The 27,494-nt window shown below is 40.0% G+C and overlaps 2 protein-coding genes across 2 annotated transcripts; both read left to right on the top strand.

Moving 5' to 3' along the window:
• Positions 1–286: 286 nt before the first annotated feature.
• On the top strand, positions 287–13,146 carry LOC138952825 (breast cancer metastasis-suppressor 1-like protein). Its single transcript, XM_070324562.1, has 9 exons — positions 287–580; positions 3,887–3,977; positions 5,452–5,579; positions 6,222–6,301; positions 7,001–7,097; positions 7,929–8,015; positions 8,748–8,812; positions 9,533–9,569; positions 9,906–13,146. Exons 1-9 carry the CDS (start codon positions 415–417, stop codon positions 9,908–9,910), a joined length of 756 nt encoding a protein of 251 aa, XP_070180663.1. The 5' UTR covers positions 287–414; the 3' UTR covers positions 9,911–13,146.
• Positions 13,147–18,313: 5,167 nt separating this feature from the next.
• On the top strand, positions 18,314–24,171 carry LOC138952824 (N-alpha-acetyltransferase 30-like). Its single transcript, XM_070324561.1, has 4 exons — positions 18,314–19,015; positions 19,705–19,828; positions 22,032–22,087; positions 23,255–24,171. Exons 1-4 carry the CDS (start codon positions 18,473–18,475, stop codon positions 23,390–23,392), a joined length of 861 nt encoding a protein of 286 aa, XP_070180662.1. The 5' UTR covers positions 18,314–18,472; the 3' UTR covers positions 23,393–24,171.
• The last annotated feature ends 3,323 nt before the right edge of the window (positions 24,172–27,494 follow it).

Here is a 27,494-nt window from a genome sequence, read left to right as displayed (position 1 = left end):
TAAATTTTTAAGTTTCACTGAGTCATAGCAAGTGCTCATGTTGGCTAATAGAAGAAAAAAACCATAAAAACAGATGACAGCCGCACATAGGCGCCTTCGTTTTACAGAAGGTATGGATGTTATGTAACTCTCCTGCTAACTGTATCATCTGCGACCAAGGCGATGGGTTGACTGAGGGAAAAAAACACGTGCCAAAAGCCCCATTAAATAATGAGGTCAACCATTGACGTCAATCTCCAAAATGAGGCGGGATTTCCCCGTGTTTTCTGAGGCGCATGCGCAAACTTTGTGTTGTACACATTTCCGGCGTCCTCGCAAGTGTGTTGATTCAATCGCGAAGGAGCGTTTGGAGCGCATTTTGCAGGGCTTTGCGTTACGTTTCCCCGGCACTGTTTGACAGATTTTCGCTCCAAGATGCCGACGATAACGGAGAATAACGGGTGTGTGGAACCAGAGGAGGAAGATATGGACCAGTACGAGTATGATGACAGAAAAATCTCAGAGGAAGAAACGGCGTCTGGCTCAGGCGAAGGCGAGGAAGACCACGAAGAGGAAGATGAGGATGAAGGCGGTTCAACGGGTAAACACATAGGTTTTCTGCTTTTGTATACCTTCCACGATGCTGATTCACTGCCGCTAAGCGGATTTATCAAAATTCTCGCGATCTGTTGTCAATTGAAGGCTCAGTTTTGAATAATAACAGGGTAGTTAGAAGGCGGGCCGCTGCGATCTTTGAACATTATTCCAGCTACACATTCCCCCACAGCTGCGCTCGCCACGACATTCACTGATTCAGTGGCGGCGCGATCTCATTTGGTTTTGATCCCGCACAGCGAAATCTTTATTTTATTAATTTAAGTTTGATTGCTCGGATTAGATTATGTAGAGCAAGTAAGATTAAGCGTGCCTTCGTTATGTTTACAATTGTTTTGAGGTTGATCTACCGATCAAGGTGCTGGCCTTCTGTCTGCCGCTAGGGCTGTGAAACGAAAGTACAGTGGACGATAGGTTTCGTTTGTACTTTGCCTTACAAAAGTGTCCTATTACATAAGAAAGCAACGACTGATCAGGCTGTAGTTCGAATTTATGCGTTCATTTGAATACAGACCTCCAAACTGAGAGAAGAAATGAATTTATTAATGCAGCTAAGGCAATAGTCTAATGTGACTAATGGACAAAGTAACACTAAGATAATATGAAAGCATCACAGAGGTGTTTTAATTAATTGAATGACACTTAATTATTTCACAGAGTTCATGTAGTGTGTTTATAAAGTTGCTGCATCTGCTTGTTGATTTTCTTGTGTATCTCACTACCTGTCAAAAGCTGGGCTCAAAGTATCGCAGAAGGGGTCTATGTCGACCAAAAGTGGGTGCATTTTCTGGAGCGTTTCGCCAGTCTTGCTGAATGTCTCATGATGCTCAGCGACATCGGTAGAATTTAATGGTTTTCTATCTCTTAGAAATTCGATTCCGTTTTGCAATTTTATTTTAAAAAAAGTTATCTTGAGAATTTCCTCCTCCATTTTTTTATTATCCGTCTTTCTCGTCGAAGCATGTTTTCCGCACACGAATTCAGGAATTCTTTCTGCACACCTGCATCTAGTTAAGCACGTGCCAGTATGAAGTGCATTTGATAGTTTGTACAATTTCTACACTAAAAAAATCAAGTCGCGTGAAGCGATATAAAAACATTTAGTCGAGCTCTCAGCATCAAAGTAACAGATTAACACCAAAAAACAGTTATCGCCGAGAATGTATTCAGATAGTCTCGACTAACCACACCGAAAAAAAACGAGACAGGTTACGCTCGTCTCCGCGTGGCACGCGAACGCAGTACTTACTTGTTATTTTCTGTAATTGTGAGCACATTTTTATAGTAAACATAACATAATTATGTATATGTTTTTGAAATCAGGAGAAATTGTGGATTACGATGCAATCATTTTTGAATCTGCTAGTGAAAATGCGATTTTAAATTAATGAGCAAACTAATTACCTATATTTTACGCTGCGGAGCTGAAATTCAATCCCATAGTCCAGACTTTGTCGAAGATTGCTTGACCAAAATTTCAATCAATTTGATTGAAAAATGAGGGCGTGACAGTGCGGCCTCAACTTTCACAAAAAGCTGGATATGACGTCATCAAAGACATAATTTATCGAAAAATGAAAATGATCGGTCCAGTAGTTTTCTCTGAATCGCTCTACACACACACAGATACATACACCACGACCCTCGTTTCGATTCCCCGTCTATGTTAAAACATTTAGTCAAAACTTGACTAAATGTAAAAAGTAAATGAGGCAAATGGAGAAGAAAACAAGTCGCGTGAAGCGATATAAAAATATTCAGTCAATCTGTTGGCATCAAACTAAAAGATCGACACCATAAGCCAGTCTTCTCCGAGACTACATTTTGATAGTCTCGACTAACCATACTCGAAGAACGAGACAGATCACACTCGTCTCCGCAAAGCATGCGAACCGTAGTACTTACTACCTATTTTCTTTAATTCTGAGCACATATTTATAGCAAACATGACATATCTATATAATATTGAATTCAGGGGAAGATGATGTATACAATGCCATCATTTTTAAATCTGTTTGTGTAAATCCGTTTTTAATGACAACTTTAATTAGCAAACTAATTAACTAATTTTAAGGCTTCCATGCTGAAATGCAATCCCATAGTCCTGACTTTGTCAAAGATTGCTTGATCAAAGTTTCAATCAATTTGCTTGAAAAATGAAGGCGTGACACTGACATTTTATATAAAAAACAAGTCGCGTAAGGCGAAAATACAACATTTAGTCAAGTAGCTGTCGAACTCACAGAATGAAACTGAACGCAATGCAACGCAGCAAGCTAGACCGTATACTCATAGCATCGTCAGTCCACCGCTCACGGCTTAGGCAGTGAAATTGACAAGAAGAGCGGGGTAGTAGTTGCGCTGGGAAGGATAGCACGCTTTTCTGTACCTCTCTTCGTTTTAACTTTCTGAGCGTGTTTTTAATCCAAACATATCATATCTATATGTTTTTGGAATCAGGAACCGACAAGGAATAAGATGAAAGTGTTTTTAAATTGATTTGGAAAATTTAATTTTGATAATAATTTTTATATATTTAATTTTCAGAGCTTGTTTTTAATCCGAATATAACATATTTATATGTTTTTGGAATCAGCAAATGATGGAGAATAAGATAAACGTAAATTTGGATCGTTTTATAAAAAACATATTTTTTTTACAATTTTCAGATTTTTAATAACCAAAGTCATTAATTAATTTTTAAGCCACCACGCTGAAATGCAATACCGAAGTCCGGGCTTCGTCGAACATTACCCGACCAAAATTTCAACCAATTTGGTTGAAAAATGAGGGCGTGACAGTGCCGCCTCAACTTTCACGAAAAGCCGGATATGACGTCATCAAAGACATTTATCAAAAAAATGAAAAAAAAGTTCGGGGACTCTCATGTCAAATTTCATAAAGATCGGTCCAGTAGTTTAGTCTGAATCGCTCTACACACACACACACACACACACGCACATACACCACGACCCTCGTCTCGATTCCCCCCTCTACGTTAAAACATTTAGTCAAAACTTGACTAAATGTAAAAAAGCCGAATCTGCTGTCATCTAAGACATTTATCAAAAAACTAAAAAACATTTGACGAAACTAAATGTCAAAAGCTGGTTGCTTATGGCAGCTTTGCTATTGACAGATCTATTGATGTTAATTTTGTAATTATCCTTTCTTTTTCAGTCATGCTATGTCAGGCCAATAGCATCCTGAAGGTACAAGACTAAAAGCTAGCACATTCAGAGTTGAATTCCAACTTTCTTTAAAGACCATGCCATTGCTTTTCTTTCCTTAGAAATGGATGAGGACGAGTGTGATCGTCGTAAGACAGAGTGCATGGATGACCTCAGCGAGCTCAGTCACCAGTTCTGCAAACTCAAAGATCAGTAAGTCCCTTGTGTCTTTCCTACCACCCCCGCCCCCCGCTTTATGACCGTTAGGTCTTAAAATGTTCTGTTTAGGCCCCCCCCCCAAAAAAAAAAGTCTGTTTACGGTAACATAGGCAAAAAAAATAGGGTCGGTAGGTCGGGAATTTTATTTTTTTTCCAAAAAACCATATTTTTAAGTTATTTTGCCAAAAAAACAAAGATTTTTAAATTTTTTTCCCAAATGACAAAAGAAAGTCTAGGGTCGCGCGAAAAAATAGGGTCGGTCGGGATACCGTAAACAGACTTGGGGGGGGGGGGGGGGGGGGGGGCTTATAATGTCTGTAAGTTGACCTCCATTTTAAGACCAGATTTGGGAGTTCCTTAAAGACGGCATAGATGGTGTAATGTGAATTGTAATCTTGTTTCTTTCCTTGTTGGCTCACGTAAGTGTAGCCTATGCGATGCTAACTTTTGTCTGTCTGTGCGTGCGTATGCATGACTAAGGTAGAAACTTTAACATTTGACTGAACACCGAAATACTAATTTTACCTGATTATTATCCAAGCAACAGCTTCAAAGTATTGAAGCAATGATCAACATTTCGTCGGCACGTATGCAGTTAAAGTGTGTATCCAAAGAAAACGGGTGGAGGGGGGGGGGGGGGGTGTAAAAACAGCTGACTGGTTTGTGTCGTGTTTGGTATGTAGACCTGGTCAGGGGTCAAGGTTAGGTCAGATCGCGTGAAGGATTGTGGTATAGATACAGTTATCACCGAGCTGCAGTTCGCCGATTCGGAGAAGACGACTCATGATTTCACATTGTTCGGTTTCGTAGCTCCAGAAAAATAGATAAAGAAGATACCAAAGGAGATTTCCTACAGGTTAATCTGCACAGCGTGTTTCCAGTGTCTGTGCGAGGAAGCGCTGTCGAAAGCGCAGTGTCGATCTGGCCATCTGGCAGTCTTGTCCCTGTTAGTAGGCTACAGACAGACATATCTAGATCTAGTGTCTCGCACTCTTGCACCGTGTCACCTATGCTTACTGTATGTGTGATTGAGTTTGTGTTACTGTTTGTCGATTTCTTACGTGAGCCTTGAAGGCTTTGCCTCTTGTTTTTAATTTGCAGTTAGAATTTAACAATTCTGATTCCATTTCCTCTCCATTATTTTAAACTCATGTTTCCAGTGATTTTTTTGGTATGTTTTGTATTGTTTATGTGCAGTGTTACTTGTATACATGTACTTCCCAGTTAGGGAATCACTGCTGTTTTGCATTTCTTTTAAATCCATGAATTATAAGCTGTTTTTTGTTGAACTTTGAATTTATGCGTTTTGTTGGCATGTTAGTCACTTAATCACAATGAGAGGATCTTTTGCTAAGACATTCTGTTTCCTTTTTAAAAGTTTTTTGAACATTGAAATAAGTATGTTAACATTTCTTTTTAATCCAGTCATCTTTATAAAATAGTGCACGTGTGTATTGCTCTCATGCAGGCTGTTCAATGAGCGGGAGGCTCAGATTGAACTCAAGATGAAAGAGTTGGACCGTGGAACGGAACCGGACTATCTAAATCGACTTGCTGACCTTGACCAGAACAGAAAACATCGCTTGCAAGTTGCAGGTGAGTATACTAGCACTCGCTAGACTCTCTAGAGTTTCTAGGTAAAACCAGTGATGGCGCCAGTATTTTTTCAAACCGGTACGCAAACTTTTATGATGCAAACAGTCCAGGAAAAAATGGTAGGCTGGTCATTGGAACCAGTAAGAGTTCAACTCAGAGTACTGGTTTTGTTGTTTTACCAGCGAAAAAAACCGGTAGTTCTAAAAATTAACTGGTAGGTCATACCGGCAGCTGATTTTGTTCCCGTATTTTCTCATTTCAACCGGTAAAATGGGTAATTACCGGTTAGCGTCAATACTGGTAAAACACCCTGCATATGCCTGCCATTCCCGAGGCAATCAAACCAAAACATTGTGTGGAAGTTACTAGCCTGAAGGTTGGGCTGGAAATGTTACCGAAAGCCACAGACGAGGGCATGTAACCCAATGGTTCTTTAGTCAGTTTTTCAGTGTATTTGCTGATTCCTGGTGCTGACTGTCAAATTAAGAAAAGTTAAGCGTATAAGAGTATAGAAAAAGAATTTCAGTGTGAGGACCCTTCTTTTTTACCTGAAACTTGCAGGCTTTGTAAGAATGCGATGATACTGCGTTTGTTATTCTTTGTTTGCAATTTTCCTTTGAATGTGCTCTTTTCTCATTGCAGAAATTTTGTATACTTTAAGAAGGGAGGCGATTCAAGAGAAGTTTAAGAGTGAGGAGATTGCCGCTCTTCAGCATATGAATGTGAGTTGATTTTTTTACAAGAGTGACAAAGGTCTGTTCTATTTAGTATTTTAGTTTGGTAATTTGTAAAAATTACAGCACTGTGTAATGTGACAGGCTTAACTGCTGGATGTACATCAGTATTTACCAAGGTTATGTGCCTTAGTATCCTCCTGCTGGCCGGGCAGGGTAGTCGTAAATTGGGAAATTAAAAAGAATAGGCAGTTCTTTTGTATGTGCAGTTGGTGTATAACCTTGGAGTTAGCTATGAGAACTTCTTCTTCTTTTCTTCTTCTTCGTTCGTGGGCTGAAACTCCCACGTACACTCGTGTTTTTGCACGGGTGGAATTTTACGTGTATGACCGTTTTTACCCCGCCATTTAGGCAGCCATACGCCGCTTTCGGAGGAAGCATGCTGGGTATTTTCGTGTTTCTATAAACTGCGTGACTGACATGGATTACCGGGGCAGGGATCTTTTACGTGCGCACTTGGGTCTTGTGCTTGCGTGAACTGACACGAAGGGGGATAAGCCACTAGCAGGTCTGCACATAAGTTGACCTGGGAGATCGGAAAAATCTCCACACTTAACCCACCAGGCGGCCGCGGCCGGTATTCGAACCCTCGACCTTCCGATCAAGAGGACGACGTCTTACCACCCCGCCACAGCGCCCGTCAGCTATGAGAACATAACCAAGCTATGTGAATTTTTTTTTCCCCAGAGCGAGAAGGATCTCCTGTACGATCAGCTGAAGTTTGAGCTGGAAGAAAAGATCAAGCGTCTTGAAGAAGACAGACATAACATTGACATCACGTCAGGTATATCCGCAACAGGCATTCATTTTTTTTTTTTATCTTAAAGATTATATTTGTGTTCTGACCAACTTGTAAATCTTAATCACCACAGATCTGACCGGGCTTTTCTCAGAGCATTTTTCCACTTGGACACATAGCAAGCATCCGTGGTCCGACTGCTTTTTGTACAGAGAGGGATGTGCTTGTTTGAATATATTTTGTAATTGGCACGTATGTCAATCTACAAAGTTAATTTGGTGAAAAAAATGCATATGCCCTGCACAAGAAGCAGTCGGGCTTGTTCATCTCAGGTACCTGTCCAAATAGGAAGATGGTCTGTAGTCTGGATAGATCTGTGGTGGTGTACCTTGTTACAATATAGGGAAGGCATCTATAACACTTTCTACCCCACCTATGTTGACCCAATTTTTTTTTAGCCGAGACCAGCTATGCTGCAGCAGGTCGCTCAGAATTGTAGTAATTGTGTACTAACTGTGTATCAACACGCTGGAATGCAGGCGTTAGATTGACGTTACAGGAAGCGACTGAAGCTTACAGTCTGAGCGGATATATCCGTACCTATCCGTACCTCGGAGACGATGAGTTAATATTGTTGAATTGTTTGTAGCTGTCGCTGCTTTCTGCATGTTTAGTTTGATACATTTTGTAAGTTAAACTCTGTAATAATTATTAAGATGTTAATCTGTTTTCAATCTTTTTTTCTACAACAGACACACGCACACACAAACGCATTTACAGAAAATGTCCAGCAGCTGTGTTTCACATCTTTCCTGCCTAAGTGACTGACCAAGAAGAAAAAAGTTTAAATGTTTGCCCTGTCTTTTTTGTTTTTAGATTTATATGAATCTCAGAACCAGAAGAAGCGGAAGAAGCAAGATCCATTCCAGTCAGATCGCAGGAAGAAGCCTGTTCAAGTGTCTGATATCCTTTGTGACTTTGTACTTGAACATTTTTTGCTGATGATGATGAATAGGGGTTGTGGGCACATTGTCTGTCCAGGTTGTTTTCTTTGCACTGCGTTGACATTATCACAGTTGATCACAGTAGGCTCTTTTTGTTTCGTAATAATAAATGCTATTTGTATGTTAGATGATCTTCCAAATTGCAGGTGGCCTGTTATGAAAGGTATACTGTAGTCAAGGTAATAGATAAACAGGCCACAGAAGGTGCCCTTTTGTCCTATCGTTTGGGGAGGGGGGGGGGGGGGGGGGGATGTAGCTCAGTCGGTAGCTCGCTGGATTTGTATCCAGTTGGCCACTGTCAGCGTGAGTTCGACCCCACGTTCGGCGAGAGATTTATTTCTCAGAGTCAACTTTGTGTGCAGACTCTCCTCGGTGTCCGAACACCCCCATGTGTACACACAAGCACAAGACCAAGTGCGCACGAAAAAGATCCTGTAATCCATGTCAGAGTTCGGTGGGTTATAGAAACACGAAAATACCCAGCATGCTTCCTCCGAAAACGGCGTATGGCTGCCTAAATGGCGGGGTAAAAAACGGTCATACACGTAAAATTCCACTCGTGCAAAAAACACGAGTGTACATGGGAGTTTCAGCCCACGAACGCAGAAGAAGAAGAAGAATCACCAGGTCTTAATTTTAAACTTGTTGAGAGAAGTGTCATTTGTCATAAGCTTCTTCCTTGACTATTCACGTCCATATATTGTGTACCTACTGCAAGATACAGAAATTATTGATGACTGGACAATTATCAAACGGGTGAGTAATAATGTCTCACATCTTTTCTGTGTATGTAATATGTGTTATCAAGGTGTTCTCATATTTGTGTGTGTTTTAGATGCAAGGACGAGGCTTGTCTCTGCAACTAAGTGGAACCTCAATTATAATGTAATATAGCTATTCTGATGGACACGTGAGGGAATTCGGGGGCTGTGATTGGATGGTCTCTTCCGATCATCAAAGCATAATGCTACGGAAGTCGGACATTTTTTTACTCGTCTTCGACTCGTCGGCATTATACTTGTCTCGTCTAAATATCGGACCCTATTGCTACGCTGAAAACACAATAGCTGTTAATAAAGATCAATCACTGATTCTCTCTTAGTCTTCTTTTCACATTTGCACACTCTGACAGTAATTTATGTGTGACAAAGTTAGTTTTGATTTTTACTGAAAGCATGTGTTATTTAAAAACATTTTAAGTTAAGAGAACATGTTATGCTGATGCCACTGCTTCTCATTTTGTCAAGTGAGCCCTGTTTCAAGTATAGGTGAATATGCACGCAAATATCTCTTGGGCCTCTTCTCTAAAGTTAATTACAACCAGTGTAAATTAACAAGCTTGGACTCCAGAAAAAGGAATTAAGATTATGTTCAGTGTTGTAAAACTTGTCTTCAATTTTCAGCGTTTACTGTAAAACTCAGAATAGCAAGGCAAATAGTTGGCATAAATTATGGTGAATAATTTGTGTTTTTCAGGCCATCAAACAGCAGGTACAGAGGAGAAAAGTGGAATGTGAGTATTTTTTTCAAAGGGGTGTGGGAGGAGGGAATTGAATGTGGTGTGCTTGTTTTTATGTCTTCATTTATGACATTTCTTGTACAGTTTATGTATTAAATATTCAGATTGTATTCCCCATAATCAAGTTCTCGTGCTCAATGATTGTTTAAAATTATTTGGTTTACATTCACAAACATGTCTCTTCATGTTGCTATGTACTGGCTGTGAATGCCTTTAAGGTGTACATTGTTTTTACACATCAGAATCAGAGAAGTTTTCTTTGCAGATTTTTCTGCTTTTCTTCATAGTTTAGCATTAACACTGAATTTGATTTGTATTTTGTCTTTGCAGTATGACGCTGGGCCGGAAAACGTCGCCCAACTCTACAAGGCAGCAGTTTCTTTTGAATCAGCAACATTTTCATCACAGTGTGCTACTACATTCAGTCATACAATTTATCAACCACAGTCAGTCATGATGCCAGGTCCCCGTTGCAGTAAAAACAGAAGTTTTTTTCTTATCCACAATCACATACACTAGCAAAGTCCAGTGCTACTTTCTGCTAAAAGCCAGTCAAATGTGGTGTTCTTTTCAGAGACATACACTGGAGAGGACCCAGAAAATTTAAGAAATTGTGAAAACAGCAATACGAAAGGTATTACATGTAACAGCAAACAGACCAGAGTGACTTTTATCTGAAAGCAAATCGCATGTTGTGTTTTTTTCTGAGCCATGCATTGGAGAGGACAGCTGTAACACATTTCGGAAGTTTAGAAAACAGCAACACTAGGTGTATTTGGACTTCAAACACAAACATAGTAATTTGAAAATGATGGTATTTACATCAAGCACTGCAATACTCTTTGAACGTGAAATCATGTGGACTGTCGGTTGAGTCGTGTGGTATGTCAGTTGAGTCATGTGAACTGTTGGTTGAGCTGTAAGCATGAAGACGTTGACCTAAATTGGCTCTCTTTGTGGGAGAACACTGGTGTGTGAAAGCGAAACACTTGACAAGTGAAAGACTTGTTTCTTCAGATGCTTTGTTGGTGCTTGTCGGGTCTTTTAATTTTCAGGTGGAATGACCTGTTGACATTATGGCAGGCATTGAACACTGGCATCAGATGTATGAATGTGCCATGGTATGACGGACACAAAGAGCTTATAAATTGTGAGGATTCTGTGGAATTGCCGTGGTACAGTGAATTGCTGTGGTACAGTGAATTACTAGTGAAACTCATCACTGGCCATCAGAATGCTGAGGTCGAGAAGCATGTGATTTTACACTGAAGATGGACAAAGACTTTGAGTGTGTATAAAATTAAGAAAGCTTCATTAACTGCAGAGTCCGAACAGTTTTCCTTTTACTGCATGTATGAAAGGTTTACATTTGTATGAATGGATGAGAGTTTGTCTGTTAGTTACCTGTGTTGGATAACCAAGTCGCGTGTCAGTACTATCTTTTCGACAGATGCATTTTCTGTAGTATTGAAATCAGGTTTTACTGATGCATAAGCTAAGTCAAAACAGGGGCCACTGGCTGATACAAGCACAGGCGACAAAACATTGATGTGGCAGCATCAAGTGTTTGTACACCTTCGGTAATTGTCAATGTCAGCACATTCCTCTTTCATCATGGAACACACATCATTTTCTCAGTGCGTCTGTGAAAGTAGGAGGCATTGGCTAAAGTTCAGCAGTCCTGTGCACGGCACTAAGGTATGAATGTAAGTTCTGATTTGTCTTAAGTTTTGTTTGAAAACTTGAGTGTGAAGGACATATGTTTTTTGTCTATATAAAGAAAGAAAGAAAGACACTCAGTAAAACTGGTGTCTGTTCACTCTGTCAGTCCTATAGTGTTCATGCAGTGTATGCACTAACACTTCATATCATCAGTGTATGCAAACAAAAAACATGTCTTGCCAACAGAATCTCCACAAGTTTAAAAAAGTTATTTTTATTTATAGCATCAGGTTGTGTTTCCTTTGCGTGTGAAATTGTGTGTAATGTATTAAGTAAGCGCATGTTATCGTATCACTATGTTCCATTTAGTTTTCAGATATTTTCGTCATCACCATTACCAGGACGAACTCGAGAAATAACTCTGTCATGGTTTTTATGGGCTGTGGCATAGTTGTATTCCTTGAAGTTAAAGCAAGCTGAGCTATATATATAGCTCAGTGAGAACAACCAGTGAATAACTAAATAGTGAGCTACGATGTGCATGTTTTCGAAAGAAGGTAATTTGTGCAGATCAAGAACATGCAGGTTAGAGCTCATTATCCTCTGAAATGCCAAGTGTGTGTCTACTCTAGTTAGTCCCAATGAGATATATATATATATTTTTATATACACATTTAAACTATAGCTTGCTCCAACTTCAGGGAATACAACTCTTCCAAAGCTCGTTAAGGCTCTGACAGAGTTATTTCCGAACATTATGAATGACTGAAGTTTGACACTGCTGTCTTGTCGGTGAGAAAGCTGTTTGTGTCGCTGAATTCATATTCATTAACAGTTTGAAAGATACTCCATGTTATTACCTTGTTACTATAAGGCTGTCAAATGTTTATGATTAAAGGTTTGTCATGTATTCTTTCACTTGGAAATTACTGAAAGACTAAGTTGTAACTACACCAGTTTATATTGCTGACAGCGAACAGTATTTTGCTTTACATAGGATAAGCAAGATATTTATCCCACATGTGACGGATTATTTTGAGATGTAAATTGATTAATATGAGGTGTGAGTTTGTGTGTGTGTGTGAGAGAGTAAGTGAGAGGAGAAGAAAGATATTCAGAGTGTGTGTCATTTGTTCAACAATTTTTTAACACACCTCAAAGTTTACTGTATGCAATTTCCTGGTATAAGCAACCAACATCTTTTTATTTTTCTAATGTTTGGCTAACCTTTAGATCAATTCTTTGATGAAAACTTTACGTGTCAATGTTTTAAGATACAAAAATGTGATGTAGCAAAGGTCAAGCATCAACATTTTACATGGAAATAAGTTAAAAACAAAATAAAGATCATGACAATTGACATGGTGGTTTCTGTCTTATGGTTAACAGTGCATTGTACGTTGAAAAATCTACACTAAGGTAAAAACAACGGTGGAAAATGAAAACTGGAAGTAAAGTAAACTCTTTGTTCTTGGAATCAAAAGTGAGCCCTGAAAAAGGTTTACATCCCAAGAATGTGCATGTTTCAATCATGAGAAGAACCCTTTCAGACCAGCTATAAGTTTCCCTAAATTGCAGGTCTTTTAGGGACAGAGATACTTTGGTTACATGTCACAGACATCGAAAAGTGTTCTTACCGATGGTTAAAATATGCCACACTACACCAACATTTTAATAAATACAAGCTGTGTATTCTGTTCTTTTTGTGCGTGAATATTATGTTCAGTTTAATCCAGCTGCAAAGCAAACATGTCTTGTGTTATCCATTTCATTCATATGAATGTATGTCTTTGTGTGATGACACATTGTATGATTCAGAGCAGGTTTGGTTCATTTTGGATAAATGAAAAGCAGTTGTATAAAAAAAGCACTTTGAATGGTGTTCACCGGAAATACATTTTGTACAGTACATACTTGTGTGAAATAGAACATTTGAAAGAGACTGTGTGTGTGGGCGTGTGCTGCAGTACAATATAGAAACAAACTCTCCTCTTTGTCTGAATCCGATGTCTTTTTGTTTGCAAGTGAGACAAAGATTCTGTAGGTATTTAACACTGTCCTGCGTAAAGAAAAGGACTTGAGCCTGTGTTACGACAACCGATGCACCAATAAATCTATTAAAATGCAATTGCAAGTATGTCGCTTGGCGTTGGCAGTCCATGAATCCAGGTTTCCCAATTGCTTCGTTTCCGCATGGGTTTTGGTTTCATCGGCTGCCGATGTTTTTGTTCCAGGAGATTTTTTTTTGGCATTTTAAATACTAAAAAAGCTGGACCCCAACTTTTGCCGGTTTTTGAAATTTTCCAGGTTGCACCCATGTTTCCGGCCTATTTATGTGGAGCACGTGATGCGCACAAAAAATATTGGCGGTCTAGAAGTGTCGTCTGCGCAATGATCGCGGCGGCTTTCTTGACCGCCAAGGATGACCACGCACGTTGTGAGACGTCATTCGTTAGACCTCAATAGCCAAAACTTCTTTCAAGTAACCAGAAACTTTTCCGTCGTTTCGGTAAAAAAGACAATGTTTGGAGATAACACTCTGGGTTTGTATCGGCTATGAAAGAGTTGTGCCCCTGACAGTGAGGCAAACAAGGACGAGCTAATTTACTAGGATGAGTACGTTATGCAACATTATCAATACGATGCACACTGGAGCACACGATTGCAGTGATTGCTGAGCGTGAATGTTTTCACAAACACGTGGCCTTATGCAAAACTTACTTCACCTTTGTCATGGATCACTGCAGAAAATCAATTCTGGAATATCCCTGTGTCAAGTCATCAGGTTTTTTTGGCAACAGACAAATTCCAGAAACAACTTGTGAAAGAGTGAATACCCTTGCTTTACGTGGGACAAACAATCCACAGGCTATTCACTAACAAGGGGTGTGTCTGAAGCACATGGACAAGGAGCGCATGTGGTTTGTTTGTCTCACTAAAAGCAAGAGTATTTACTCTTTCACTACCCATACAAACCAGAGTTATTCTTGAACATCGTCATCCGAGTTGGAACTAATTTAAATAAAAAGTTTTGATTGAGGTCGGGAATTATGAATTGGAAGCTATTGCTAGTCCAGTTGCCTGCGAATTGTATCAGTCTTTTTTAACCAAATTATTTACCTGAATTTATAAATAAAACCTACAAGGGACATAATTAATCTGTCACAAAATTGTACATGTATGCCGCTTTTTGTGCATAGTTTTTTTTGGTTTTAATCCCCACCACACACATTTGCAGACACATGCTAGGACATACATATACTATTGTACACACACTCAAGCAGAAGAGGTCTGATTCGACTCAAATTTTCTGTGCATTTCCTGGAGGTGAGCTTCCTGGAGTTTTTTTTTTAGATTGCTGGGTTCACATTTCCTTTCGTAAGTATTAAGCAATGTTATGCCGTCACGATCAAAAGAGCTTTTTACGAAGGTTGGTGGAGAGTGTTCATATCCTTGTCACATCATGTCATGTTGGTGGCAAAACATGTTCTGCCACATGTCGCTATTCAGTTCATTCATTTAACTAAATTCAACATAACATGACATGTTACTTTGTGCTGAATGTGTGTTGGAATACATGTACGTCACAAGACCTACGTGAAACGAGAAAACCACCAAGAACTGCACCTGGTGCATTCCCTGTAACAAGAAAAACATCTACAGGAAAAACCCGAGGTCCTTCTGCTATACTAGAGTACATATAAAATACACATCAAACACATTGATCAGTAACAGAATATATTCAAGTATATCAAATCATAGAGTGTTTTGCATGATCCTCAAATTTTGTTCATCCAGACAGCATCTTGATAGGCAAACACTCTTGTCTCTGGCACTTGGCTTGTAGCATGTAGCACAAATTTGTGATATTGCTCCATGTCTCTTTTGTCCAGAATATTTACTGAATGACGTGTACTTTCACAGAGATGCTTTCGAGACTTGCATGCAACTCTCTCTCTTTCTCCCTCTCTCCACCAATCACGACCACACCCCGTTTCTCTCTCACTCATGTTTAAATACATATGCAATTACTCTGAAATTCTAGTGCATGGTTAAAAAGAGGCAAAACAGGAAACCAACTATCACATAACCTAAATGTCTCAATTTCTGTCAAAGATTTCCTTTTGCCTTTTCTCGCTCAATCTCCACTGGGTCAAACCCTTTCTCAATCTTCGCCTTGTACTTGAGATAGTCTCGCCTCCGATCGAAATATTTCACCTGAAACAGAACAATTTTATTTTATCAGCACAAAAAAGCCAGTGAAACTTCTACACCTAGAACAAAAATTTCAAAACATAAAAGTGTTACTTTTTCTTTGTGATCATTATATCTGCATATTAGTACAGTGCTGCGCTATTTGGAGAAAAACACACACACAAAAGAAACGGATAATGGCAAACAAACAAAAGATATTCATACTAATATATCCTTTCTTCAAAGATGGCCACAGCAAAACAACAAACGTATCTCCATCAGCCTACTCAGGGTCCCCACTGGTTTTTAGAAACAAAATTCCATGGCTTTTCGATGACTTTCCATGAGCCTCAATAACATTTTCCATGACTAGATCCACAGGTCGCCATTTCCGAACACGCAAACTTTTTACGTCTTGTCACTGCCAATTTTGACACTGGCTTGCTTTGCACTGAATTTGAGTCAGTTTCTACGCAGTGTTTCTTCGACAAGCAAGTCAAGCATTTGCTACGCAGTCAGATTATCGGTAATGTTTGCTGGTCCTGTCATTTCACTAAACTGGACCAGCCACTGTTTGTATCCATCTGCACTTTCGTAAATTCCGTTTCGTAACCGTCACTGTGACTTGACGAAGTGTCATTTTGTTCACCGCGATACAAAGTTCATTGCGAAGATTTTCCTCGGTAATTCGTTCCAATTCCGCATACTTTTTGTTGTCAAGAAACAACTCGAAAGAAAGTTTCAAACTCATCATCCTCCATCTTGCTTGTCGAAGCGCTAAAGTACTTTATTGATGCAAAAACAAAAGCAGAAAACTTTGACGAAACCGACTCAAATGCAGCGCAGACGACACGACGAGATCACGGAAGGAAGTGAGCCTCGCTTTGGCTCAAGTGCCGTTAAAAATACCGTTATTCTCATATGCAAATACGAACGAGAAGTTGGTCATACGAACAAGCCTTGTGCTGGCGACGCAAATCGCCGCTGGCTGGCAAAGGGGGGGGAATGGCTGGGCGACAAAAATCGCCGCTGGCGTGCTAAAGGTTAATTTTTTTTCTTTCTTATTTTTGTTAAATTCCATGACTTTCCCTGGCTTGAATTGAAATTCCATGACTTTCCAGGCCTGGAAAATTAAAAATCAAATTCCATGACTTTCCAGGTTTTCCATGACCTGTGCGAACCCTGCTACTGCATGTACACTGTATTTGTTTTAGTCTTTACTAATACTATGCCATCACTGAAAAATTCAGGTCGCTTACTCACAGCTTCCCAGGTGTCTGGCAGGTTTAGATGTACAGGTCTTTTATTTGACAAGGCGGTGGGACATTGATACTGTCTCTATGTAATTACATAAAGTTAACCCCTGTCAGTCCTGTCCTGGATTCAAACGTTTGACCTGAGGATCAGAAATTGTGTGCACCACCAACTAAGATACCAGACCCCTGTCACTGTCACTAATTTGATCTGTACTGACCCATTGTTTGACGCAGTTTGCTTCAAACTGTGTTCTCGGAGCACTGCATTTGGTTTGGTCCTCATTGTTGTCTGTCATACATTGCCAGTATTCATCACGTGCGTCCCAACATTTTTTGCGCTCTTCTGACTTTGGAAAAGACATTTTGTTCGTAGTTTACCTGCAAAAACAGTATACAAAACAATAAGATAAAAAATACAACTGACAAAATAAATTTATGTTTTTGAAGTTCTTGAACTTTAGCATTGTTCATTCAAGACTCTATCCAGTTCCATTATTGCATTATACCTGACAGAAATCACTTTTATCAATGCAAAGTAATACTTGAGTGGTACAGGTTGAGCTACAAAAGAGTGCATTTGGTCATTTTTTCTTTTTGACGAAGAAAATGCATGCTATTGATGGCCAAGTTCAAATAACTGTAATTTTGTACGCACTACTTTCAGTGCAAGGCAAAAGCCGTTTTCCTTCTATACCAGAGGAAATTCATATTTTCATTCCATTTCATTACACGAATTGCTGTTCTGTTGAATTGCTGTAACCTTGTATGCTTTAATTTAATGTATAGTAAATTACACAAATGTATTGCATCAGAACTTTCTCTCTCAATCTTCAGGAGCTGCCCCCCCCCCCCCCCAAAGAAAAAAAGCAAAATAATCAAAACTATAAACAACTTAAACAGAAACAGAAAAGAACTGTTGCCATGTTATATGTATACACACATACACACAGCACAAGAGTTGCTGCACGCACACACACTGGCACAGTGACACATGTATGCACATACAACACCCATGCAAAAATTGTCTAATTTCATAGATCACATACACACGCACGCATGCACAGAGACTATATGCGATCCTCGGAGAAAGAGATAAAAATACCGAAAGCATACACCGTACCGGTGGGTTGTCCTTTACAAAACGGAGACGGTCATGCTCTCACTGCTTGTTACATACGCATCTCAATGTCGTCAAATGGCTCAGGTTTTAAAAAAGAAACCATTTAAGCATAGAGTATTGTTTTGTTCTTTCGGGGATACCTACTATAGATTTTATTCAGTAGCGGAAAAAAATTGATTACGCGTTATTAGTTATTCACACGATTTCATTGTAAATTTGAAGAATACGATGGGCAACTGTTGAATCCGTTTCTCCTTTCGATTTCAAAATTGGACAATTTAGGAACAAAATATTCAAGAACAGGAAGTGACCACATCACAATAATTCTAGGAAGTGCTCTCGCTAAAAATTAAAGTAGTCCCAAGTTGTATAGTCTGTATATCTTTTTCAGAAGAATAATGAAAACTATGCGACAATAAAATAGCAATATCAGTATTTGCTGGTATACATATATCTTTCTTGGTTTTCGGATTGTGTATTTTTTTGACAGGAAGTTTGCCACTGGCATTGGCGTATTTGTACATGATACGACAAGAGACAACATGGAGCATCCAACTTAGGATTACAACGAAGTTCGAGGAACGTTAGATTGCCTACTGTTGTAGGCTGTTTTCTTTGATCAATGTAAATCCTGTTGTTTCCAATACCTCAACGTGATTCTGACTATGGCGGAATGTGATAGTGGGCAGGATTCGTTATCTCGTTGCCATCTTGCTCTAGAAGAAGGTGATTTGTGCCAGTCCCCTCCAAATGCAACAGAACCACAAACTGTAGAGCCCGTTGCAGACGACGCCTCCCAGCTTGACAGTTTGACGAAGCACAAGAAACACCAAAACGGTCTTGTGACACATCTCTTGAAAGCCACAGAAGATGCTGACAACGGTGAAAGTGCAGATTCTGGTCATGGGAGTAGTTGCCAAGACTGCGAGTGCACATCAGCGTTGTCTCAACTTACAACGATTGAATCAGAGATGACGCAGCTGTCCATTTCGGACGATGTGTCTGCTGACTCGGCAGTGTGTGAGCGTACTCCTGGTGTGTCCCAAGGATCGGAGAATGAAGATCAAAACGGCATCGACTATGTTGTGTATGAATCTGAAGTGCAGATGCCAGACATTATCAGACTGATTACCAAAGACTTGTCAGAACCTTATTCCATATACACTTACAGATATTTTATTCACAATTGGCCCAAGTTATGTTTACTGGTGAGTTAAATGTATGTATGAATGCTGCTTGCTGATGAACAATATTTTAATCACATTTCCAGAGATGGCCAAATCTCAAAATGTTAACACGCCACCCGGGCAAGTTACTTCAAGAAAGTCACAAGCCCGCTAGAAATTTCGCTGGCCCAGTACATACCACACAACAAATTATGAGTGTCAAATTTCTTCACACAATTTAAATAGCGGATACGACAGGAGCCTTGTTTTCCTTTCACTAGAACATGGCGGTGATTTTGCAGACGACAGAAGTTCCTGCATGTGCAGTGTTTATATGATGGTTTTAAAACTTGATAATACAACCAAACGTATAGCATTTGTTGATTTGACCAGAATTTTCACTGGCCAGGCAGTTTCTACTATCCCGGCGGATATTTTACTCGCCCCTGACGATCGGGCAGTGGATTTGGCCATCCCTGCATTATTACTGTAATTAGTCCGTTCATTTTTGTGTTGGCAACGACAAACATCATTACATGCATTGCTCAGATTGCTAGGTGGGTGTTTGAAAACGGAAAGAATAAAATTCAACTGATACCACATAGTGCCGTACATTTTGGCAGTATGTGGTAAAAATTAAGCGCCATGCAGTTTTGGAATGAATTGCATTGATGTATGCGGTGTAACATGATTCATACAATGTCATGCTCAAAAGAAGTTGTGTCTTACAGGCAATGGATGGTGAGCAGTGTGTTGGAGCTATTGTGTGTAAGCTGGACATGCACAAAAAGATGGTGCGCAGGGGCTACATCGCAATGCTAGCTGTCGATGCCAGCTACCGACGTAAAAAAATTGGTGAGTACTAAAAATGAGATGGTTGTGTTTGGTTGTGATAACAGATTTGGAAAAACATTGGAAAACTATTTTCCTGAACTTATGAAGTGATAAAGTGTAGAAAGCTGTGTATTTTGCAGAGAAAAAAATAGTACCGCTTGAGCTTATCTGCACATAGTACAGACAGTTTCAGGGTACGCTGCTATACCATTTGCAGCTAAGACAGTAAAAGGCTCTTGGCTTGAGGCAGCTTTATGTATTCTCAAGGTCAAAGTGGGTGGACTCTTTCTCAAGACTAAAAGCAGGATTCAAAGCAGTGGCAAATATCAATAATGTTATGTCATTTCTTGGCTTCACAGTTGCAGTACTAGAACTTGTACAAGTGTTTGTAGTGTGTCATGCCTAGTTTAGTGGTAAGCTTTTGTTATTTTCAAGCAGCCAACATTCTCTTACATGAACAAAGTAAGATTAAACAATTGAATGATGAAGATTATTTATGCAGGGTAAGCGGAAATGGTTGAGGGCATTTATTTTATCTTTCAAATAGACCATACATTCAGGCGAATCAGAGAGTAACTTATTTAAATAAGTCTGTAAGCTTGAACAAGTTTGTTTATGATTTGTGACCAACCTGAGCATCTGATGGGTCTAACTTCTAACTCATCATCATCGGTATTTGTAAGTGGGTGTGGATTGGGTTTTGGGGGATGCAGGCGAACCTAGCTCTTTGAAATTGTACACACTGGCACGGTTTTGGTGACCTCCTGGAATGACCCAAGTCTGGTAGACCCTCATTAAGTTTCAAGGTTTTAGCAGGGTCTAGTTCAGGTCAAATGAAGATTGCAGATGCTTTATTGGTTTATGACCTCTAGATATGACGGGGCGGGGATATAGCTCAGTTGGTAGCGCGCTGGATTTGTATTCAGTTGGCCGCTGTCAGCGTGAGTTCGATCCCAGGTTCGGCGGAAATTTATTTCAGAGTCAACTTTGTGTGCAGACTCTCTTCGGTGTCCGAACCCTCCCCCCGTGTACACTACATTGGGTGTGCACGTTAAAGATCCCACGATTGACAAAAGGGTCTTTCCTGGCAAAATTGCTTAGGCACAGTTAATAATTGTCTACCTATACCCGTGTGACTTGGAATAATAGGCCGTGAAAGGTAAATATGCGCCGACATGGCTGCAATCTACTGGCCGTATAAAATTTCATCTCACACGGCATCACTGCAGAGCGCCTAGAACTGTACCCACGGAATATGCGCGATATAAGCCTCATTGATTGATTGAAAATCTGGCTGACCCTTCTTGACCTTCAACTCAGTTGAACTTCAATGGTGGGGTTAACAATGGATCAACAAATAGAAAATGATTCATTTTTGAAAGGGTTTTCAAGGGAATGCCTTTAAAACTAAACAATCCCATGAATTCAAAGACATGATCAAAGTCATTCTGATTACATCGCTCAACGGCTATTGCCAGTTATCTCTCTGACCGGACGTGAAAGTCCAACGCGAATCTATCAAAACAAGTTATCTCCCATATGTTGTTTGCGAGAGGCCGTGTTCGCGAGACGAAAATAATTGCAGATTGGCCGACTTCGACAGTGATCTCCGTTCTGTTCTTCACAGTTATGATAAAGACATCATCTAAGGTCAAAACAAGTCGAAATTTTGGGACTGCTGCCGGAAGGAGACCGTAATATATGGTTGCATCACTACAGAAAAAATCGTCTGCTTCAGCGAACGTCGAAACCAAACGGTTGATTATCACGTGACACTTTTGCCATATTTAGAGTTGTTTGCACAGTAAATACAGCCGCGAAAAAATAGCTCCTTTGAAACTGTCTTACAAATCAATTCCTTTGTAATTTAAAAATTACACAACACCATGAAAAATCATTATCGACGATCGCGAATCTGCTTATATCAATAATACATTACAAAAAGCTCTAAATATGTAAAAAAAAATCGGTTTCCTTGCCAGACAAGGAAACTCAAGGCATCCTGTCAGGGAGAGAATGAGCCGAACTCATTTTGACCTGAGGTCGGGATGGATCAAAGTGTGCTTCTCAACTTATTTCAAGTTTATTGTGGGGTAGTGGTCAGGAAAGAACATTAACATTCTTGATTTCTTCAAGTTTAAAAATGCTTTTGAATAGGTAAGTTTCAAATGTTGCTATGCCATTGGTTGTGTGTGCTACTTTATTGTGTTTTTGTTGATTACAGGTTCAACTTTGGTAACGAAAGCCATCCATGCCATGATAGCTGATGACTGTGATGAGGTTGGTAACACTTACAGTCTTACAGTACCATGCGTAAAACTAGTCGTGTCATTTTACGGAAATCCATCAATTGAAAAATACAATGAGGCAGAAATTCTGTTAATCCGATATCTTGACCAAAAAAGAGTTACAAAATTGAAATCGGTTTATTTGCAGCGATGTTCGCGAAACTGATTAGAATTGCTGTTACAATCCGGTTTTAGTTTGACGGGAAATAGAAGTACCGTTTCTAGTGTACAAACACAGTCCGTGTGTTGTGGTTATAAACCCTGTAGGAGTCTGACGTTTTGTTTCACTTTATTTTTCAACAGTGAATGACAGGCTCTATTGCGATAGAAAGCCACTTTTTTCATGTTTTGACGAAAAGAAGTGACAAAATGGTTACAGCATTCAAGACGCCACTGTCAGTTTTAAGTTTAAACGCATCCACTGAGTTGATTGGTGCAGACCTACTAAACAAATGGAAATGGGACTTTTGCAGTGTGATCAGTTTTTTGGGGTATTTGACAGGCAAGAAAGTGCCACTTTTTTTGTCTTTACATCCCAGGAGAGGCCAAAAAATCATATTTAAAATGCCAAATTTGTTTTTGGATGGACAGCCCCTGGATGCCATTACAGGGGCATATTCCGCCAGGGCCTTGGGTGCCTCAGGACCCCTAGCTTTTATTATGTTCAGTGACTTTATTTTTGCTAGGTTTCACCCATGCAGTACATTACGAAACATTAACGCCAACAGTATTATTTTGTCAATGTTTTATATCATCAGTTGGCTTCTAAGAGTGGTAGAGGTAGGGGTGTTTCGCATGCTTGGCAAGCTTACCAATGCCAAGCTTAGTTAGTTGTACAGTTTAGTTTGTATGCTTAATTTTTCCTCATTAAACAGTGACATTTGACAGGATTGTCGCAAGTCTTTGATTTTCTAGGTTTTGCGTACTTGCATGTGTGGTATGTGAGTTAAAAACAAGACGCATCATTGAGATAAACAGTCATTTACATAGTAAACTTACCTATACATTCCTCGAAACAATAGTAAAAGTAAAACACTGAAACAACAGAATGAGGGTTACTTGTCCTGGGGGGCAATTGTCTGGGTGGTGGGATGAGGATTGTATAAACATGTGTAAAGTAAATGTGTTTCAATGCCCACCTTTTTTTTTTCTTCTACAGGTTGTACTTGAGACAGAAATCACAAACAAGGCGGCATTACGACTGTACGAGAACCTGGGCTTCATCCGAGACAAGCGTCTCTTTCGTTACTACTTGAACGGGGTCGACGCTCTGCGTCTCAAACTGTGGTTGAGATAGGACCGCTGGCCCTGTTGCCTTTCAAACCCGTACAGATGTGAAGGAACCTGCCCCGCCTTTTTACCTGCCGGTTAAAACTGCGCCTCAAAAGTTTTGTTTGTGGGTGGATCTCCCTCTGTTCAGTCAGGCTGCAAGATGGTCTTAATGCATCTGGGTTTCTTGTTTCTGGATGCTCGTTTTGCAGCTGAATGGACGTCATACATGTTGCTTGTCGTTTTCCGTCAGTTGGGAGCATCAGCAGTTTACTAATGGAGTACTCAGTAAAAGACTCAGCCATACACATTATGTAAAGCTGTTCCTGTTGCAGATTTAAGTGAAAAGGTTCTGTTATTGTCCAGAAAGGCTGTATTGTTATTTCAGGATTAGTTGTGATAGGGTTGAAGCAGGGCTGCCGTTGAAGTGTCACGACAGCAGTGCAACTTCTCGGAAGAGCAGGCATATGGTTAAATCATGCAGCATCACTGTCCCTCCTTCTTCCATTCAGTTATAACTCCGTATTCACCCCAAGCAAAGTTTTTTTTATCATATGGGTGTGCTCGCAGAAATGAAGTGAATGAGAATGGCCAAAATTGCTTTGTTTCAAACTTTCTTTTGCTAAGTGAAGTCGGTAAAGCATTGGTTTGGAACTTGACCCCAGTTGTAGAGCCATTTCTGTGTTTCTTTTAGGGGCGCACTTGCAGGCAATGCATGATTGAACATGTTTTGAAACTGATGATGGCATAACTTATTTGTAAAGTTGTGTGATGATTAATAAAATATTCCCTTTTTATTTTCCAAAATGTGTGTGTGTGTGTGTAAATGATACATTTATGCTTTGACTGAGGGTGTTGATGCCAACAAAGCTAGTAAATGTGTACTTTCTTTCTTTATTTGGTGTTTAACGTCGTTTTCAACCACGAAGGGTTATATCGCGACGGGGAAAGGGGGGGGGGGGGGGGGGGGATGGGATAGAGCCACTTGTCAATTGTTTCTTGTTCACAAAAGCACCAATCAAAAAATCGCTCCAGGGGCCTGCAACGTAGTACAATATATGACCTTACTGGGAGAATGCAAGTTTCCAGTACAAAGGACTTAACATTTCTTACATACTGCTTGACTAAAATCTTTACAAACATTGACTATATTCTATACAAGAAACACTTAACAAGGGTAAAAGGAGAAACAGAATCCGTTAGTCGCCTCTTACGACATGCTGGGGAGCATCGCCATCGGGTAAATTCTTCCCCCTAACCCGCTGGGGGGTGTAAATGTGTACAATAACACAGATAGAAAGCATGCTGCAGTAAGCTTAGATATGGGATGGAAATATTTTTTCACTTAAAGGCACAGTAAGCCTCCCGTAAACCATCACAGAATACTGTCAGGCTTTTACACACAGTACAAACACCCTTCCATTTGAACGCTCACCAAACGGGAACATCCTAGGTGCCCTCCGTAAAGAGCGAGCAATTTTCAAAGAATTTTTTTTGCGTGGTTTATCTTACCCCTGAGCCATCGTGAACCCTTTGTGATCAAGTTTCCCTTTTTTACAATGTAGTCGTCAGTTAGTAATTTGAATGCGACTCGCTGTGAGGTTATCTGCAATAGCACGTTATTAAGTACCTCTGACTATGCACGAAACAAACGGCTGTGGTTCACAAGAACTCTAGCGATGGCTTTTGACTGTTCAGAGGAACTGGCGATAGGTATAAACCGTCGTCTGCTACAAGAACCACGTCCTTGAATGACCCGGCTTTTCTTTTTTCAAACTTTCAAAACTTCGAATTGTACTGATCTTGTCTTGATGAAAAAAGAATTCTTTTATGATTTAAGAATGTGCAACAAGCTGTCAATTTATTATTTAGATTTTAAAAGTTAGGTCTAGCGCCAAAACGCACCACGGTCCGATTGTCTCTGACACTCTCTCCGCAAAATTCATTCTTTGAAAATTGCTCGCTCTTTACCTAGGGCACCTAGGATGTTCCCGTTTGGTGAGCATTCAAATGGAAGGGTGTTTGTACTGTGTGTAAAAGCCTGGCAGTATCTGTGATGGTTTACGGGAGGCTTACTGTGCCTTTAAGTATGACAGAAAAAATATTACTCTGATGTTTGGGTCTAGATCTTGCATGTTTTCTTATTTGATAACCAGAGACACCTGTGGTGAAATTTCACTTTCAGTTTATCACAGTTGTACCTCCTATGAAAGTAGTACACATTTCAGGACCAGCCAGATGTTCATTGAAAGTTACATCCCTTCCAGTTCACATCATGCAAACCCTCACAGATCTATTGTTGCTTTTCCATAGGATAAAAGCATCCTTCGAACAGGAAAAACATCAACACCCTGTCTGCTCCCTGTGCAGAGTGGAAGGTGTGTGTGTTTTTAGTTCATTTTGTAGACAATTCAGCAGAAAGTGCCTACTTTGCATAAGAAGCAGTCTAGGTCAAGATGAACAATGTTCTTATCCCAAGTAAAAGCCTTGGATGGACTTTACATTTGTGGCAGTTTATTAAATGTTGTTTACAGGGTGGTCTAAAAAAAAAAGCGCCCTATTTTCTTTTTGATCTCATTTTTGACTGCGAAGAGAGATTTAAAAAATGTGTTCACCAAACAAAAGCAGAATGATGGGAGATTATGGCTAGAAACTGGTCTGTCCTTAGTACTGTAGTTAATAATATGCCATATCCAGGCTCCTATTCGTAGAAGATGCTGCAACACGAACGTTGAAATTGTCCATGACTCGTCCAATCATGTCAGCTGGTATGCGCCTGATTTCCCTTCTGATGTCATCCTACAAAGCTGCCAGGGTCTGGGGATTGTTGCCGTATATTCTGTCCTTGAGTTACCCCCACAGAAAGTAGACAGGTGGCAGGGGCTCACATCCACATCGGACATACACGGATATTTTTTGCAACACTGAACAATACAGACAGTCGTTTTTCCCACGATCCACAATAGAGTGGAGTCACCTGGACAATATAGTTGTCCACTCAGACTCTACTGAGGCATTCAAGTCGGCGCTGACCACCAGCCACCGCTAGACGACGTCGCTGCGCACACCCACCCCTCGCGCCAAAGCCAGCAATCTGGATGCTAGCAACGTACCCTACAGATACAGAATGTCCTATACATTTTTCATGCAAGAGAACATATGTCCAATTGTTTTTGTCACAAAGTGGTCATTGTCCAATTATGCTTTCATTTGATCCGGACATTGTCAATACTTTCCAAACTACAGTAGTTTAATTTGCTATTTTATCAATGTTTTGCGAAACTTGGGGAGACTGTATGTGCTTTTTATAGAGAGCTTCCAAGGTTCGCAACTCTGAATGCTCCAAGCCGGTTGACAGTTCGCGGTTTTTTTCTCCGAAAAAGCAACATGCCACCAAAACGACAATTGGTGCCAGAAAAAATATGTCCTATTGATTTATTTTTGTTCAGGACAAATGTCCTATCACTTTTGCATTGTCCATGTCATTTGTCCTATGCCACCTCTCATGGATGTGAGCCCCTGAGGTGGGTTGAGATCAGTGGAGTAGGGTGGCGAAGGGAAGTCAGTTTGTCTGAAATGAGTATCACCAGGGAAGAGGTGCTTGGATAGAGCATAAGTAGATAACGTGTTGCTGTAAGTTTATTGTTACATTATTTGGTTAGAATATATATGTATTTGATGTTTAAATAGTATGGTTTTATTCATAGTTAAAGGCACAGTAAGCCTCCCGTAAACCATCACAGAGCTCCCCGAGCGTCTAAATACAGTACAAGCATACTTCCATTTGAACGCTCACCGAACGGGAACATCCTGGCTGCTTTCTGTCGAGCGTGAGACATTTTCAAAGAATTTATTTTCGTAGACTTGTTCCGTTAACAACAACGGCGCCTCGTTTTTGCGCTAGACCTAACTTTTAAAATCTAAATAATAAATTGACAGCTTGTTACACAAACATTCTTTAATCATAAAAGAATTCGTTTTTCATCAAGACAAGATCAGAACAATTCGAAGTTGTGAAAGTTTAAAAAAAGAAAAGCCCGGAAGCAGGGTCACGCAAGGGTCGTAGCAGACGACGGCCGGTTTATCAGTGCAAATCGCCGTTCCTCTCAACAGTCAAAAGCCATCGCTAG

The sequence above is a fragment of the Littorina saxatilis genome, linkage group LG17 (assembly GCF_037325665.1).
Source record: "Littorina saxatilis isolate snail1 linkage group LG17, US_GU_Lsax_2.0, whole genome shotgun sequence".
Taxonomy (NCBI): domain Eukaryota; kingdom Metazoa; phylum Mollusca; class Gastropoda; order Littorinimorpha; family Littorinidae; genus Littorina; species Littorina saxatilis.
This window is presented reverse-complemented; position numbering and strand designations above follow the sequence as displayed.